The sequence below is a fragment of the Urtica dioica genome, chromosome 11, assembly GCF_054948205.1.
Source record: "Urtica dioica subsp. dioica isolate 48M chromosome 11, U.dioica_male_clone48M_v1_H2, whole genome shotgun sequence".
NCBI classification, from domain to species: Eukaryota; Viridiplantae; Streptophyta; class Magnoliopsida; order Rosales; family Urticaceae; genus Urtica; species Urtica dioica.
The window spans coordinates 4117985-4134327 of record NC_142766.1 but is presented as its reverse complement, the minus strand read 5'-3'; the positions used below and the strand labels follow the sequence as shown (position 1 = coordinate 4134327).

General features: G+C 39.0%; 1 protein-coding gene across 1 annotated transcript; it reads left to right on the top strand.

The window, feature by feature from the left end:
* The first annotated feature begins 8695 nt into the window (after nt 1-8695).
* On the top strand, nt 8696-11034 carry AXR4 (alpha/beta-Hydrolases superfamily protein). Its single transcript, XM_089601962.1, has 2 exons — nt 8696-10095; nt 10570-11034. Exons 1-2 carry the CDS (start codon nt 8878-8880, stop codon nt 10777-10779), a joined length of 1428 nt encoding a protein of 475 aa, XP_089458088.1. The 5' UTR covers nt 8696-8877; the 3' UTR covers nt 10780-11034.
* The last annotated feature ends 5309 nt before the right edge of the window (nt 11035-16343 follow it).

The window sequence follows — 16343 nt, the reverse complement described above, 5'->3', positions numbered from 1 at the left end:
TACAATCCGAATCAGAATATCCCACCCACGAATGGTCGATTAATGCATTTCGAAGCGCGATATGTGCATCTCTGTCTCTTATTTTTCTGTAGCGAGTGAAAAACTCTTGAAATCGTGTATCATCATTCTCCTCTAGTTTAACCCTCAATGGTGGCATTTCTTTGTTAACTTCAATGGGCACACTAAGATCACGCTCATCTTCTATTATCATGTTATACATAATTATGCACATAGTCATTATATCTTTTGAGACATCTTTTCTCCAAAATCTTGATGGTCCCGTCACAATTGCAAACCGTTCTTTGAGAACTCCAAATGCACGTTCTACGTCTTTTCTACATGATTCTTGCCTCATTGCAAACTGTTTTTTTCAACCACGTGGTTCTCAAATAGTTTGAACAATAGTAGACCATTTTGGATATATATTATCAACCAAATAATAACCCATATTATAATCATTTCCCTGTATGACATAATGAGCGGGAGGAGCAATACCTTGAGTGAGATTTGAAAATAGGTGAGAAGACTCTAACACGTTGATGTTATTGTTGCTTCCCGACAAGCCAAAATAAGCGTGTATATCCAAAGATCATAAACAGCCATAACTTCTAGAATAATTGTAAGTTTTCCGCTACGACCCGTATATTGTCTGGCCCACGCAGTAGGACAATTTTTCCATTTCCAATGCAGACAATCCAAACTGCCCAACATTCCTGGAAAGCCACGTTGTTGACCTATATGGAGAAGTCTAGCAACGTCATTAGGAGTTGATGATCTTAAATATTGTTCAGAAAATACCTCCACCATTGCTCGGCAAAACCACTTCAGGCTTTCAATTGTCGTCGACTCTGCTATTTTGCAGTACTCATCTGTGGCATCTGCTGGAAGACCGTAGGCCAACATCCGAAATACATCAGTTATTTTTTAAAGTGGTGACAACCTAAGTCTGCCAGCGCGATCCACCCGTTGTAAAAAATAGTTGTCGTGACTTTTAATGGCATCCACTATTCGTAGGAATAAAGAGCGAGACATTCGATACCTCCGACGGAACATCGTCTCATTGTACAACAAGGTTTCTGAGAAGTAATCGTTGAACAGTCATCGGTTTGCACTCTCTCGATCCCGATTGATGAAAGCATGTCCTGGAATCGAGCCTCCTACGTTGCGCTCGATGATTTGGTCGGCGGCATGTTGATTAAGAATTTGCATGATCGTGAGATTATTTTGGATAATTTGATGATATATAGCATAAGAGCTCATCAATTCGAGCCATTTGAAATATCGTTAACAGAGGAAGAAGATGAATTAAAATTCATTTTGAGAGATGAGTGATGAGAGATTAAGTGTGTTGAGAGAATGTGAATTAAAATTCATTTGAACTTTTTATTTATAAGGTATTGAGTGTTAGAGCCGGTTCGGGAAGCATGAGAGTCTTGATGAGTGATGGTATTGAGTGGTCATATCACGCCAGACCCGGTTCGGAAAGAGTGAGAATCTTGTAAGAGTGATGGCATTGAGTGGTCACATCACGTCAAACCCCGTTCGAGAAGCGTGAGAGCATTGATGAGTGAAGTGGTCACATCACGTCAGACCCAGGTCGGGAAGCATAAGAATCTTGTAAGAGTGATGGCATGGAGTGATCACATCACGTCAAACCCGGATCAGGAAGCGTGAGATTCTTGTAAGAGTGATGGCATTGAGTTGTCACATCACGTCACACCCGGGTCGGGAAACGTGAGATTCTTGATGAGTTTTTTAGTGAGAAAATTTGTTATAAATAGTATCTTCCAGAAGTTGTGTTTTCATCCAAAAAATTTATGAGTAAGATACATTACAAGAAAATTACTAGCCGAGCTTCTGGGTACTCTCATGAAGACCGACTTTTTTGTCATGTTTACATGGAGATTTATCAAGACCTTATCCTTGATATATACCAATCATCTGATAGTTCTTGGAGTAGTGTTGAAGATAACTACAATAATGCAAAAAAAACCAACTTCGGAAATGTGTTCAAATCGATCAATCCAGTCCCGAATCCAATTAATTGAGAAAGCTACAAGGAAAATGCATGCATGCATTCGGAAAATTGAGAATAGACACCCGAGTGGTGCTTCAGCTGAAGATATTGTGAGTATTTTAGTTATTTTTATCTTCTTTCTTAATTTTACGTAATTGTAATTGGTTATATTGACTTGCCGATGGATCAAGCTAAAATGTTTCTTGCAGATGATAAGAAATTCAAGAAAGGTTGGAAGTTTGATCATGTGTGCAACATCATTAAGAATTTTGAAAAATTTCAAGACGGAACCTCAAGTGCCACACGAACATCTCGATGTTCGTATTCTTTTTCGAAGTCCGAACAAAAAACTCATGAGTCTGTTAGACAATCATCTCCTTCTGAGCGACTGATTGGAGGGAACCACCCAATAAGCGCCATCAGCTCGGGGGAACGGAACCGCTCACCTGCCTTGTGGGCCTCCGACATCCCCGATATCTCCTTCACAAAAGGGAGCTCTGCCGCCCCTTCATCCGCCGAGAAGTCTTCCAGATTACCAAAGCGAAAAGGCGCGTCACCGAAGGCATCTGTCAAGACCCACACCCACGACCTACGGTTGGGCGGGTCACTGTCGTCAACCAGCCTCACATTGCCCCGAGCGCAGGCCATGTGGAAGCCCGGCAACCCCGGCGCCGGAAAGACAGTAACCAGATTGCGAAAGTCGTCCACGGTTATGGCACGCTGTGTCTGGCAGTGCCACTCCATGAAACATGTAGCCAACAGGTGATAGAATGTCGGGCTTATTTGGCAGGCATGAACCCCTAGTCGGGTCAGAATCCGCTGAGCGATCGGCGGGAACGGGAGGCGCAGCCCACATATAAGGCTCTCGATCGTCACGGCCGCAAACCCGTTCCTCGGGCGGGAGGGCCCGTCCTCGGGGGCAGGCTTGAGCAGCCCCACCGAGGAAGGGATGTCGTACGTCTCACAGAGCGTGCTAAAGACTCGGATGGTAAGCGTGCTCGCAACATCGACCCCCTTGCAGTCTAAGTCGTCGGGGGCAACAGAATCGCCTACTCCGTACAGGCGAGTCCTCTCCAAAGACTTCGCGTAGGTATAGCCCGAAGACTCCACTGATACAAAGGCCGCCTTGACCGTCTCCAGTACTTTTCCGCTACGCTTCACCCATCGCACGGGAAGCCTCCAGGTCCTCTCCAAGACCTTTCGAGCCCGACCGTAGGGGGTCATCAGAGTAAATCTCGTCCAAGAACGATTCGGACGGTACTATCGCAAGTTCGGCGCCCGAGGCCTCTAAGTCAGACGCCCGGGGAAGCCCTGCGTACTCGGTCACATCGCCTCGCTATTTGAGCGAGGGGGCATCAAAAGACGCCTTGCGGGAGACCAGATTAATTACCAGTCGCGACGAACGCGAGTTTTTAGACCCTTCGTCCTCCCCTTTCGGAGCCACACTTAGTGGGTGGGCCGCTCTCGGGCTCCGCCACCTCGGCTACCGCCGCGACGTTAGTCTCCAACTCCGCGAGCCATTGATCGGCCGCGCGAGAGTCTTCCTCGACATAGATGGCAATCCTGTCGAGTTCCTCAAAGGGACCCTTGGCCGCCCTCCCAAGATCTTGGGACGGGCAGAGAGGGCCAACCTCGGGACTATCAACGTGGGAAAAAAGTTCACTCCCCATTTAATGGGTAAAAATCGGCAGCCCAAAGGAAATTTCAAACTCAAAAAGGAATTTCTCAATTTCCAAAAGGCTGCCACTTTGAGGAAAAAGGGAGAGGGACCCTTCTATTTATAGGAGAGGAAGGAGCAAACCCTGCTCCTTCCTCCCTCCCCACCCCAAACCCTGCTCCTTCCTCCCTCCCCACCCCCTCGCGCGTGCATAATGGGACCGGCCCATGCGCCGGCCACGCGCGCGCCCTGGCCCGCCGGCCTAGTCGGCCCGGTCCGACCAAACTAAAAAAAAATTTGGTCACACATGATCAAGAGAGGCAAAAAGACCTCAATGCCCTCTGAAATTAAAGTTCACGACTCGCGACTCGCAAGCCGTAAACTTGGTGGGCTAATGTTACCGGTCGTTTTCGGCAAATCGGAAATTTAAAAACAATTCAAGCCGGTCGGGCATCGCCGGCCAAATAACCCAACGAGCCCCGGCCTCAGGGCCCGCGCACGCCCTAGCGCACCCGCGCCCCCCGGCCCAATGGGCCCGCACGCGCCCTAGCGCACCTGCGCCCCGGCCTGCGCGCGCACCTGCGCCGCCCTGCCGCCCCGGCCCGCGCGCACACCCGCGCCCCGACCCGCGCACGCCTTAGCGCACCTGCGCCCCGGCCGCCCAAGCCCGTGCGCGCACCTGCGCCCCCGGCCCTCCGGCCCGCGCGCGCACCCGCGGGCGCTTGCGCCCCCGGTCGCTTCGGCCCGCGCGCGCTCCTACGCCTCCGGCCCTCCGGCCCGCGCAGCGTGCTCCCAGGCGTCCAGCCCGAGCGCGCACAGCGCTCCGTCGGTCGAGCGTCCTGCTGCCTCGGCCGAGCGCCCCTGCTGCCTCGGCCGAGCGCCCTTGCTGCCTCGGCCGGGTGCTCCTGCTGCCTCGGTCGAGTGCCATGCTGCCTCGGTTGGGTGCTCCTGCCGCCTCGGTCGGGCGCTCCTACCGCCTCGGCCGAGTGCCCTACTGCCCCGGTCGGGCGCCCATGTCGCCTTGGCCAAGCATCCCCAACCCGGCCAAGCGTCATGCCACGCGCGTCCCGTGCCCGTCCAGGCGTCACGCCCCGCGCGTCCTGCGCCCGTCCAGGCATCTCGCCCCACGTCCGGGCATCCGACGGGCCTCAAGGGGGCCGGCCCAAGGCCTCTTCCAAAACTATAAATACCTCCCCCCCCCTTGGGGGAGGGAAAGGCATTCCAAATCAACCCAACACAACACTTCCTTCTGCTCGAGAACTCTCTCACTCTCCCATCTTCACTCGGACCTCTAGCTTGCGTCCTTTGAAGAGCTCTCCTCTCCGCCCGCCCTCTTGTGACATCCCGAGAGCACGCGCTCCTCATCCCTCGGCTCAGAAACCCAAGGACCCTCCTCCACGAGAGGGAGCGCGCTCATCTTCTGCGACCCGAGCCTCTGCAGTGCACCAACTGCACTCCCGCTTCTTGGCCCTTGATTTAGAACTCCGAGCTACGAGACAAGCGACCCTTCTAAAGTCTTCACTAGAAGCTACGAGCCGGGTCCCTCTCTAAAGCCTTGGATTCTCAACCTCCGAGCCCAAGATAGCCCCTCACATTCACATTGAACTACGTTCTGACCTGATCCTGACAAACGGGTACGTAGGCAGCCAACCTTTGGCACGGTCACACCCTTCAAAACACACCTCAGGGTCTGGAGGGTGCAACTCGGTCCACGAGTTCACATTTTTGGCCCGGGTGCGATCACTTGGTCCGGCCTTGGATCGAATCGCCCGAGGTAATTAATCGTTGTTCATTTTCGTGCGACAACAATTCCGATTCATATTCACAATATTTCACCGGTCTTGGAGGATCCAACGCTAATCTTCTCGAGTATTAGTTTATGTATTGTAATTTTATTTTGTTGTATTTTGTGTTTTATTATTTTAATGTCTTTTTTTTCATTTCGATGTCGTTATAATGTTATTTCGTTTCGGTATTAATATTAATGTCATTTTAATTTTTCCCAAACTTCAAATGTCAATGTTGTATTTGAAAATAAATTTAAAATATAAAATATAAATAATTTAAGGATAAATATGATATAATTTTATAAATCAGTGCAAATGTATAAATTATAAATTTTACAGGGATAATTTTTTTAGTACAGTGAATAGTGTCTCGCCATATTTGGCGAGACACCAAACACAATTAAGAACCCACGCCAAAATGGCGTGGGAAATGCAGATCGGGTGGACTCCACCCTTATGCTATTCAGTGGGAATGCGTTTGGGTGGAGTTGGTCTTACATCAAGTGATTTGCAAGTAAATAATTAAAATTTAATTAGTAAACATAATCTAAAGCTTGATAAAGATTACTCGACAAATGTATAATATTAGTTACAAATTAATTGGCAAAACTGGAATACAGAGTACTTGGCAAACCCCCATAATAGTAAGTAGAAAACACTTGGAAAACATAATCTAACGATTACATAAACTCATAACATTATTATTATTCTATATGTTTTTTTGCAAAATAGATAAAATACATGCATTGAGTTAGTTTTTTTTTAATTTAAACGAAAATAGATTAGAGTTAGAGTTCCTCACTGCAAACGAGTATGATTTTAAGAAAAAACATATCGATCAAAAGAGCTATACAATTTGTCAAAAAAAGCCAAACAAAATGACACAAGTTATAGCATCACAATAAAATAAAATAAAAGTGTGATATAAAGCAAAATTAGATAAATAATAAAGAGCCAAAAAAATATCGTTGACTACATCAGCTCATATAAAGTTGTCAGTGGCATTGATTTTACACTAATCAAGAATACATTTTCACACATTTGTTTGATGCTTATAGTTTTCTTTACCGTCATTTTTGAAAGTTCCTGTGAGGCTGTGATGAATTTTCTTCTGTATGATGCAGGGAATGCATAAGAGTTGATCGAGTTTATGAACCTGATTAATAGTATACTAATGTTTCAATCTAGACAAAGCTGTCAAATATCAAAATTGTTCTTTAAAATTAAGTTAAGAGGGTTTTTTTCGACCATCAAAAGATCATTTAGCATCTTTCATGGTGTCTTTTCTACTGCAGCGATCCTCAAGCAGACAGTGAAATGGGAAGAGCATGTAACTGTTGAACAATGTTCAAAGAGGGTTGGTTTTTCTATTTGTCATCACAATAACGATTGACAAAACAATTGCATCTATAATTTACACAGCAAGACAAAAGGAAACTCAGAGATAAAAAAGTGTACTCTTGAAACACAGAATATCAAATTTAGTTCTTCCTCAAAAATTTCAATTTGAAGCCTTTCGTCACCATCATGATCTTTTTCACAAATTCTTTGTCTGCCAAAACCTTAAATCTTATGCAATATAATCTATAAACATAATGATAAGGAATCCATTAGAGTTGAAAAGGAGATAATTGAATTCCAATTCACTAAGATATATGCTTACAAAGTTGATGGAATTCCAGGCCACTAAAATCGACTTGATCACTAATAAGGATCCATATATCATAGTTGACAGCTGATTCATCCATTTTATATTGTAATAGGTGTCATGTTTTTCTCTTTTATGAATTTCAACCAAGTGAATCAAACTTTCATATCTGGAATAGCCTCATTACGGGTCCCTTGTGTATAACATTAAAAAAAGCTTTTGTAATGTTAACTAACCCTTCATTTGGCCCGAACTCTAGTATCTTCGTGAAGTTATCAACTGCATAATCAATGCATTCAGCAACATGTTTGCGTGGAAATTAAGAAAAAAAAATATACCCAACTCTTCTATATAAAAGAAATACCTAGAGTAAGAGATCAACAAGATATTAGTTCATAAATGAGTAAGAAATCAACAAGAAATAATTGAGACAAATTGCAGTTAGTGAGATAAGAAGTTAAAATAGTGTTGACTGAGCACCACACAAAAATACTTACCTAAATTGTTCTCTAAAAAATACAAAATATAACTTGAATCGTTGAATCTAACCCAGATACGTCATTCAAAATTCAAGTGGGTATCAAGAATATAGGAAATCAGAAGATAACATACTAGAATACTATTTTTCAAAGTAAATTAAATTAATCTAACTAATTAATTAATTTACTTCGGGCTAATGAGCTACTTTTTTTAATAATGGAACTTTGATTTAAAAAAAAAAGAATGTGGGTTATTGGGCTATTGGCCTAATTGACCCATTCTTAATGAGTTTAATTCACTTAAAAAGTAGAAGTAAAATAATGGTCAAATTTCTATTTAAATACTCATTTAAGTCAGTCGATTTTTTTTTTTTTTTTTTTTTGTTCAAAAACACATAAAATAATTTAATCCATTAATTTGAATGATAATGGTCAATTAATGATATGCCAAACAGGCTGAATGACTTGATCTCTGCTATGCCAAATGATCAATAACTCATGATTGATCCTCGTTTCTCGGCCAACATTCTCAAGTTTGATCGGCCTTGATTCTATCGCCACACTTTTTTTTTTACTTGAATGAATTGAGGAGGACTTGACCTCGATCCATCCGAGAGATCGTGCAAGCCAATCGATTTAAATTTAAAATGCTCTTATTGTATAATGAAAAAGTTGTACAACATAGTCATTTGAAACTTATTGATTAGAAAAAATAGCAAAAATTTCAACTTTTCAGCAAAGTAGTCAAATTTACGTTTTCAAAATCTTTTTGACAGCCAAGATTAAAATTTTTGACGATTATTATAAGCGATTTATCACATTCAAAAAAATTAATCTTTGGATCAATTTTTTTAATCAGATTACTGCATTTTTTGGCCATTTCGCTAAATTAAGATAAACTTTGACTATTTTATAAATTCATAAATTAAATTGGCTATTTAACTACGTCACCTTTATATGATTAGCTAAATTTAAAATTGTTTAAACTCTCAGTTTTTTTTTTAATTTTTATTTATTTATTTTACAACGAGATGATTAAAGCATGTCTCATGTGATGTATGCGAAAAGCGAATTAAGAAAATAAAACGAAAAGCTTCTTTTTGGGAAGAAGGAACAGAAAACACTTTTATTCGAGGAAATATCTGTCAAAAAGCTCTGCTTGTCCACTTTACTTGTAACTTTACCAATCGGGGAGTGCGATTTTGAATCCGTTCAAAAATTAAAAACCCAGAACGAAGCATAAGCAAAAACTCTTCACTTAAAAGCTTCAAGCTTTTCTTCCCTCATCAATGGCGATCATCACAGAGGAAGAAGCCGAACACAAAGTACCCAAGGGACAGCCAAAAGGACCCTCAATGTCAAAACCCCAACAAAACCCCACAACTTCTTCAACAGAAACGAAACCCCATAAGTCGTCGTCACCACCTTCAAACCCTTTTGCTTTCTGGTTCTACTTCACAGCCATAGTTTCGCTCGTATCTCTGCTCTTCGTCTCCTTCAACTCTCTCGCGCCACGAGACCCCAAGTCCTGGTTCCTCGGCTTGCCCTCGGATCTTCGCCAGCACTACTCCAAGGGTCGGACCATAAAGGTACAAACCCATCGACACCAATCCCCATTTGAAGTCTTTGCTTTCGAACAAGGTCGGTCTGAGTCCGAGACTGTTCTCATCGTTCACGGCTTGGGTCTTAGTTCCTACTCTTTTAGGAGAATAGTCCGGTCTCTGAGCGATAAAGGTGTCCGTACGGTGGCGATTGATTTACCCGGACACGGGTTTTCCGACAAATCGGCGATGGAAGAAGCTGGAGGGAGGTCAGAGGGGGTTTTAGGGAGGTTGAGAGACGTTTACGATGAGATTCAAGAGAAGGGTTTGTTCTCAGCTTTTGATCGCATTATCGAAACCGGGCAAATGCCTTACGAGGAGATCGAAGCTCGGATTTCCGAGAGGAAGGTCTCGAAGACGATCGAATTCGGGCCTGAAGAGATCGGGAAGGTCTTGGGGCAAGTGATCGAGGCCATGGATTTATCTGCGGTCCATTTGGTTCTCCATGATTCGGCTCTGGGAATGACAGCGAACTGGGTTTCGCAGAATTCGAAGGCCTTGAGGAGCGTGACACTCCTCGACACCGCTCGAGGGTCGTTTCCGGTTTTACCCTTGTGGGCATTGGCAACGCCCGTGGTGAGAGAGCTCGTGCTGGGGTCTTCGACCGTGCACGCTTGGCTGCTTAACAAGTGCTGCTCTAGAGAGATGGGCTCGGCGGAGTCTCGGGCTCACAGGGCTCTTCTGACGAGCCGCGGTGCGAGAAGCTCGATTGTGGGGATAGGACGGAATTTGAATCACAGCTTCGACGTTTTGAAATGGGGCGGTTCGCAGGAGTTGAAGGGTGTGCCGATTCAAGTGGTTTGGTCGAAGAGTTGGTCGCAGGAATGGACCGCAGAAGGAGAGAGCGTATCGGGATCGCTTCCGCAAGCAAGTTTTGCCTTGCATTCTGGTGGGCGTTGGCCTCAGGTGAGAACACCTCCTTCTTATCACATTTCTACTTATCTCCAAGTTTATCTTCTTCTTCTTCTTCTTTTTTTTTGTGAATAGTAACAAATTAATAAAATTGGGTGATTTGTTGAATCACATAAGCCACATTGTCAAAAGTGTTCCGAGATGGCTCAGAGAGCTTGATGAGCTACGTGATTTAAAGAAGCACAAAAGAATAGCCAAGGATAGTTGCTTGTACTACTGTAATTAATTTTCATCTGAATGAGCTGATTCTATTGGTGATCGCTTCTATTCTATCTATTTATATTGTATCCTCTTTTTGGTAAACCATTGGAATAGTTCAATGTTAGGCTCTGCCAAATCTAACGACCCGCTGACTATTTTGCTATCACATCAATTAAAAAAAAAAAATCAACGATAGCTTCTTGAGTTCCATTTGAGTAAAAAAAGAAAAGGAAAAAGATTAACCTGTTTATTTCTCCTATTATGTAGGAAAACTCTGCTGACGAAATAGCTCAAAGCATATTCGAGTTTGTTTCTTCATTGCCTGCAACGATCAGAAAAACTGAGGAAGAGCCGATCCCAGATCACATCCAGAGAATGCTTGATGAGGCCCAAAACGACCCTCATCATCATGACCATGATGGCCATGGGGCTGGCTTCATGGACACGTATGGCCTTGGTCATGGCCACGGATGGTGAAACATTTTTTATTTTATTTTATTATTCATTTTCATGGATGTTCGTTAGTGTTGGTCTATGAAATGCCTTTTAACTTGAGTAAAGCTTGTTGTGACACAGATTCTTATCATGAATTTTTGTAATTTAAATTTGTACTTGCTTCGCTAAGAAGCCTAGTTTATGAGCAAAATGAGTGATGCTGTTTTTCTGGTTATCTTCCTTCGTTTACCTGTTCACAACTAATATAAGTTTGGTTGTAGAGTAGTCTTTCTTGTAGCACTCATCATTAATTATCATTATTTGGTGACTGTTGTAGTTGTACATAGGCAACTAATTATTTGCGTATTGATGTAAATCCCCCTCAGCTAATTGTTTGCTTATTGATTTCCCCTTAAGAGAAATAGCACAAATTAACTCACTCTAAACATGAGAATTTCAATCTAGCCCAACATTTAGAAAAGAGGGATGCTATTAAGCACGAACAATTGTGGTGAGCCTAAAGTAACGACTCACTCATTATTGTACACTTGTTATCTTTTTTACATGTCATCATCTTAGAGTTATTATTTATGTTTAAAAAATTATATTTCTCTCTCTTCATTTATTATCTTACATTTTATACTATTTATCGCCATTTTTGAACTCCTTAAAAAAAACACCATTTTTTAAACAAACAAACAGAACATAAAACCTCCAAGTAAAAAGAAAAATATAAAACCACCACTACTAGACTAAATACAAATAGTTTACACCAGACTCCATAGCCAGAATAACAAGTTAACATTTCCATAAAAAAAAGTTTGAATTTCTCAAATATCACAAATAATAATTATTCAAAAAATTTATAAAAACACCAATAATTACAAATAAAAAATAAATATGAACATCATTGGAAATAGTATCATCCATTCGTGGCTCTCTGGAATCTATATGAGTATATGGAACTATGGAACCAACTAGATAGTTTTGTTTGAGTTAGAGTATTTTTTTAAGGGTAAATTAGCAAAATAGCCAAATCAAACGTTATGATTTGCTATATAGCCAATGTTTTGTAAATACTAAGTAAATAGCCACTCGGATGACGTGGCCCAATAATATGTTTTTTCATATCCGAAATTGTCCTTGTTGCGTTTGAATTTTGAATTTTATTTCAAATTTCGGATTTTATAACTTCCCGAAATTTTTTGAAATTTATTTCCTGATTAAGTGTGAACATGATTTAGTCTATTAATGATTCCCTTTATGTAGGAACTAATTTGGATGTGGCAGTTGCAATTTATTTGTTTCCTATTATATATTATTTTCTTATATTTACTGCTTAATTTATCGTTTATCTTGTCTTGTTTAATATTTAAAAAAAAAAAATTCCAACGCACATGAATGAATCAGGTCTATATGCTTTTTTTTTGTTTTTTTTTTAATTTTAGGCTATTTTCGCACAGGTTTTCATAAAATTAATATTGTATTTACGTATATTTACTATCATTGTTATGCTGCAGTTGAGCTTTTTGAACGTCAATGGCTGGAAAACCATAATCCATTGTCAGGTGGTGTAAATACAGAATGTAATCAACATGATTTACAAACTGTTTTCGGTAGACGGCGTTATTGTGAGCGTCTTATTTCTTACGGCAGTTATTTTTGTTCTCGCTGTGGTGGTTGAGTCATATTAACCCTGTTTGCAGTAAATACACGTTAATATTCTAATTTCACTAGATATAACAAATTCATAACTTGACATATTCAGCAGCAAATACATGGAAATATCTTCGTCACAACTTTTTAATGTATTTCGGCAACTTTGAAAGATTGACATATTCTGCAGTAAATATGTGTAAAATAAAGATTTGGTAAAAAAAACTTAGAGTGTCCGATATTTACTCACATTTACTGCAAAATATGTCGACTCCTATTTTCTTCTAATATCCAAACACCCAAAATCTTCAAACGCATTCACAATGGTATTACCCATACACTAACACACTGAAACATGATTTCATTTCACTACGCATCAAGATCTAGATATAACACATCAAGATTTATACATCAAACCCAATCCAACAACATTAAAACATTCAAAAGGATCACAATAGTCGGATCCCCCAAATTTCATTGTGATGAATAGGGTTTTGTGTAAATTTTAGGATTAATGAACAATAATCCAGGGATTCATTACATATAGGGAGAGGAATAAGCAATACCATCTATTTTCGTAATCGATTCCAAAAAAAACATTTTTTTCCATATTTTAATATGTAAATCGAGGTTGAACATTAGTAAATAAGAGTTCCAATCGAAAAAAAATCACACATGCATACCTGTTACAGTCGGAGAGAGGAGCTTGTTTTGAAAAATAGTTGCGGTAGTCGGAGAAGATGGATGCAGTTCGTCGGAGAAAGTGAAGCGAGTTGGAAATTTTTTTTGGGAGAATTTTTGTTTTTTTTTTGTTTTTCTTAATTGCCGTGTGATAAGATGTTGTGAGTTGATCGGTTTTAAATTTGCATTTATTACTCCCCTCAAATCTCGGAATTACGTTTTTTTTTAAAGTCAACTGCTGTGACTTATGGGCGGGAATCATTTGGGCGTTTTTGTAAATTTAGGAGTGTATTAAATGATATCTGGCTATTTACTTAGTATTTACAAAACCTTGGCTATTTAGCAATTTTAAAGGTTTGAGTTGGCTATTTTGCTAAATAATTGTTTTTTTAAAGTAAATATAAATTTAAAAATCGGAATATTTTTTGGCGAGCTGCCTTTCGGTGTCGGAGGAATCAAGATTTGCTCGTCGGAATGGCTGGTCGGTTGGGAGTTCTCACAGCGTTGATCGAGTCCGATAGTTTATCTCATTCATTGTCTAAATGGCGGTTATTTCGTGCCCTCTGTGGCTTTCTTCATGTATTGAGTGTGATTCCATTATTATAGTTTTATGAAGATAATTGATTTTTCCCTAAAAAAATGGATAAACTGAGATGTTATAAAAGAGAGAGAGAGAGAGAGAGAGAGAGAGAGAGAGAGAGAGAGAGAGAGAGAGAGAGAGAATGAATGAACAGAGGAAGGAACGAGAAAAAGTGTGAACATTACTGAAATTATGTCTTTTAGAATTCTCAAGTTTCAACTAACAAAAAAAAAATTCTAAATCTAAATAATAATTAATGTCCATGTCAGCAGGACACGTCAAGTCGTAAGAATAACCCGATTAAAAATTCGGGATGGTTAGCATTTTTGTTTAGAAAACATCAAATGATTAGCCAAATGGATTATGAGGCATATATAATATCTATTTTTTTTTTGCCATTTCCTGATTTGTGAAATCAGGTTAAAAGATTATTATTATTATTTTTTATAATAAATATTATTATTTTGACACTTAATTTTTAGGAAGCAGTTATTGAGTGTATTCATCTCTATCTTTATCGCACAATCTCTTTGTCTCTCTTAAAGCACCATAAAAAAATTTAAATTTAAAAAACGCATTCTCTTTCTCTCTCTCTCTCATCTTTCTTTTTTTTTTTTTTTCAAGAACCCTCAAATGGTTCATATTCGTTGCCATCATCCCACTATAGTTGCCTCTATTATCATCATCATCATGCAAACCTTTTTTTTTTTTTTTTTTTTTTTTTGATTTTTTACTTCCTACACTTGTAATCGGTACATTAGTTTTGTTATTTTTTTTTTCTTTGAATCAATTTTTTTTAATCTAGCAAATTTATTCTATTTAACTTTTCTTATTCGTTTATTTTTTTTTAACAATGGCGGGGAGCGAGATGACTGCTGAGGGACTTGCATGACAATCTGAGCACATCTGAGAGGAGCACCGCACCGATAATAATCAATTCAGTTAATAATCAATCATTTTTGTAAATAATTTTTTTGGATTAATAATCGTCAATTTTTATTAATATGCAGCCATTTGCATTTACATCTTTGCTTTTATGGTCATAACTGTAATTGTCGCTAATAGTCTATCGGTATTTTTTTAATCGTTAATAACTGTAAATTTTTGTTAATAATTTAAGGTTTTTTATTTTTATTTTTTTTAAAGTATTAATTGATGGTTACTTCAATTTAGAAATTAGTAACACAATTTTTTTTTCCTTTCTTTTCTTTTTTTTCCTCAAATTATATCACTTACATTTGGGCAAAGGTTTTTTTTAGGGGCATTTGTGTATCAAATAGGCAGTTCATTGATATAATTGACTAGTTTTTAAACTCTTTCAAAATGATGGCTAGAATGAAATTTCAAGTTTCATTTTGGCTATTTTTCTAGAGTGCCCATCTCTTAATCCGATTTTTAGGATATATACATATATAAATATATACACATACATATAACTCTCTCTCTCTCTCTCTCTCCCTATTTTTATTCACAATATCATTTATCTATTTAATTTTACCATTATTTCACTCCTAAAGTCTAATAACCACATTCAAAATCCTTACTTGAACTAAAAAGCGATTTTTTAACGGATATCAAGATTATCGAAGACACATATACATCCTTTGATATGCATTGGAATCCATTGCAGAAAACATTTTTTTTTAATTTCATCATATTTTGTACGAAGTCGTCAAAATCTACGAGAAATCGTCTATACTTGAGAAGGATTTTCTTACGGTAGGTTTATCTCTCACGATATCGCAGGGTTTGCAGCGATAACATGGTGTATCTACTATACCACCATTAACTAAAATATGTCTATGGTTAACCAATTGACGAGCTTGAGGAATAGCGACAGATTTCGACGACTTCTAATGAAATTCAAAGGATTTATGCATTATGCGATAACTTTCTTTTTTACATTCATATAAAGTCTTTGAGGAAAAAAAAAAATTGATTTCTAGTTCACAAATGAATTTCGGATGTGATATTGGACTTTTAGAGGTCAAAGACAAACAACACAAGATATAAAAGATAATTTTCAAGTAAAAATAGAGTTCGTAAACAAATTTTTTTTAGAAGTTAATTATAAGAAATTTTGGTCCAAATTATAAAGTTAGACTTGGATCTATATTTATAACTTATTATCATAATAGTTATAAAATGGTGTAATTTGCAATATTGTCAACGTTTATATTAATGTGTTGCTCATCCTATTTTGATCGTTCCTTCCCCAATCAATAACGACATAAAGACTTCGTGTGTCAAACTTCTACGGCTAGTACATCTCAAGTAATAGATAATTTGAAAGATAATATTGTTTCAAATTTAGTAGAGATGATAAATGAATAGTTAATTTGCACGTCATTCATTTAAATTAATATAATTATATTTCCATGTTATACTTTAGTATTGTATTTGTGATCATGAAGTTTTCTATAATAATTGTCAAATTTTGTTTAACAATTATTAGATATTTTATTTATCAAATATATAAATAATTATAAAAAATGTCACTATTAGTAATTTTATGTAATCATATCACTTTTACCAAGCATTAAATCTTCTTCTGCTTACAATAGAAGCTGTTTTAAAAACAATTTATCAAGCACTATTATTTATCGCAACAACAGTTTTTTCCTACCGCAAAATCTAAAAAGATAATTTTTTTTTTTTTTTTTTTTTTAAGCACAGCAATACCAAACCT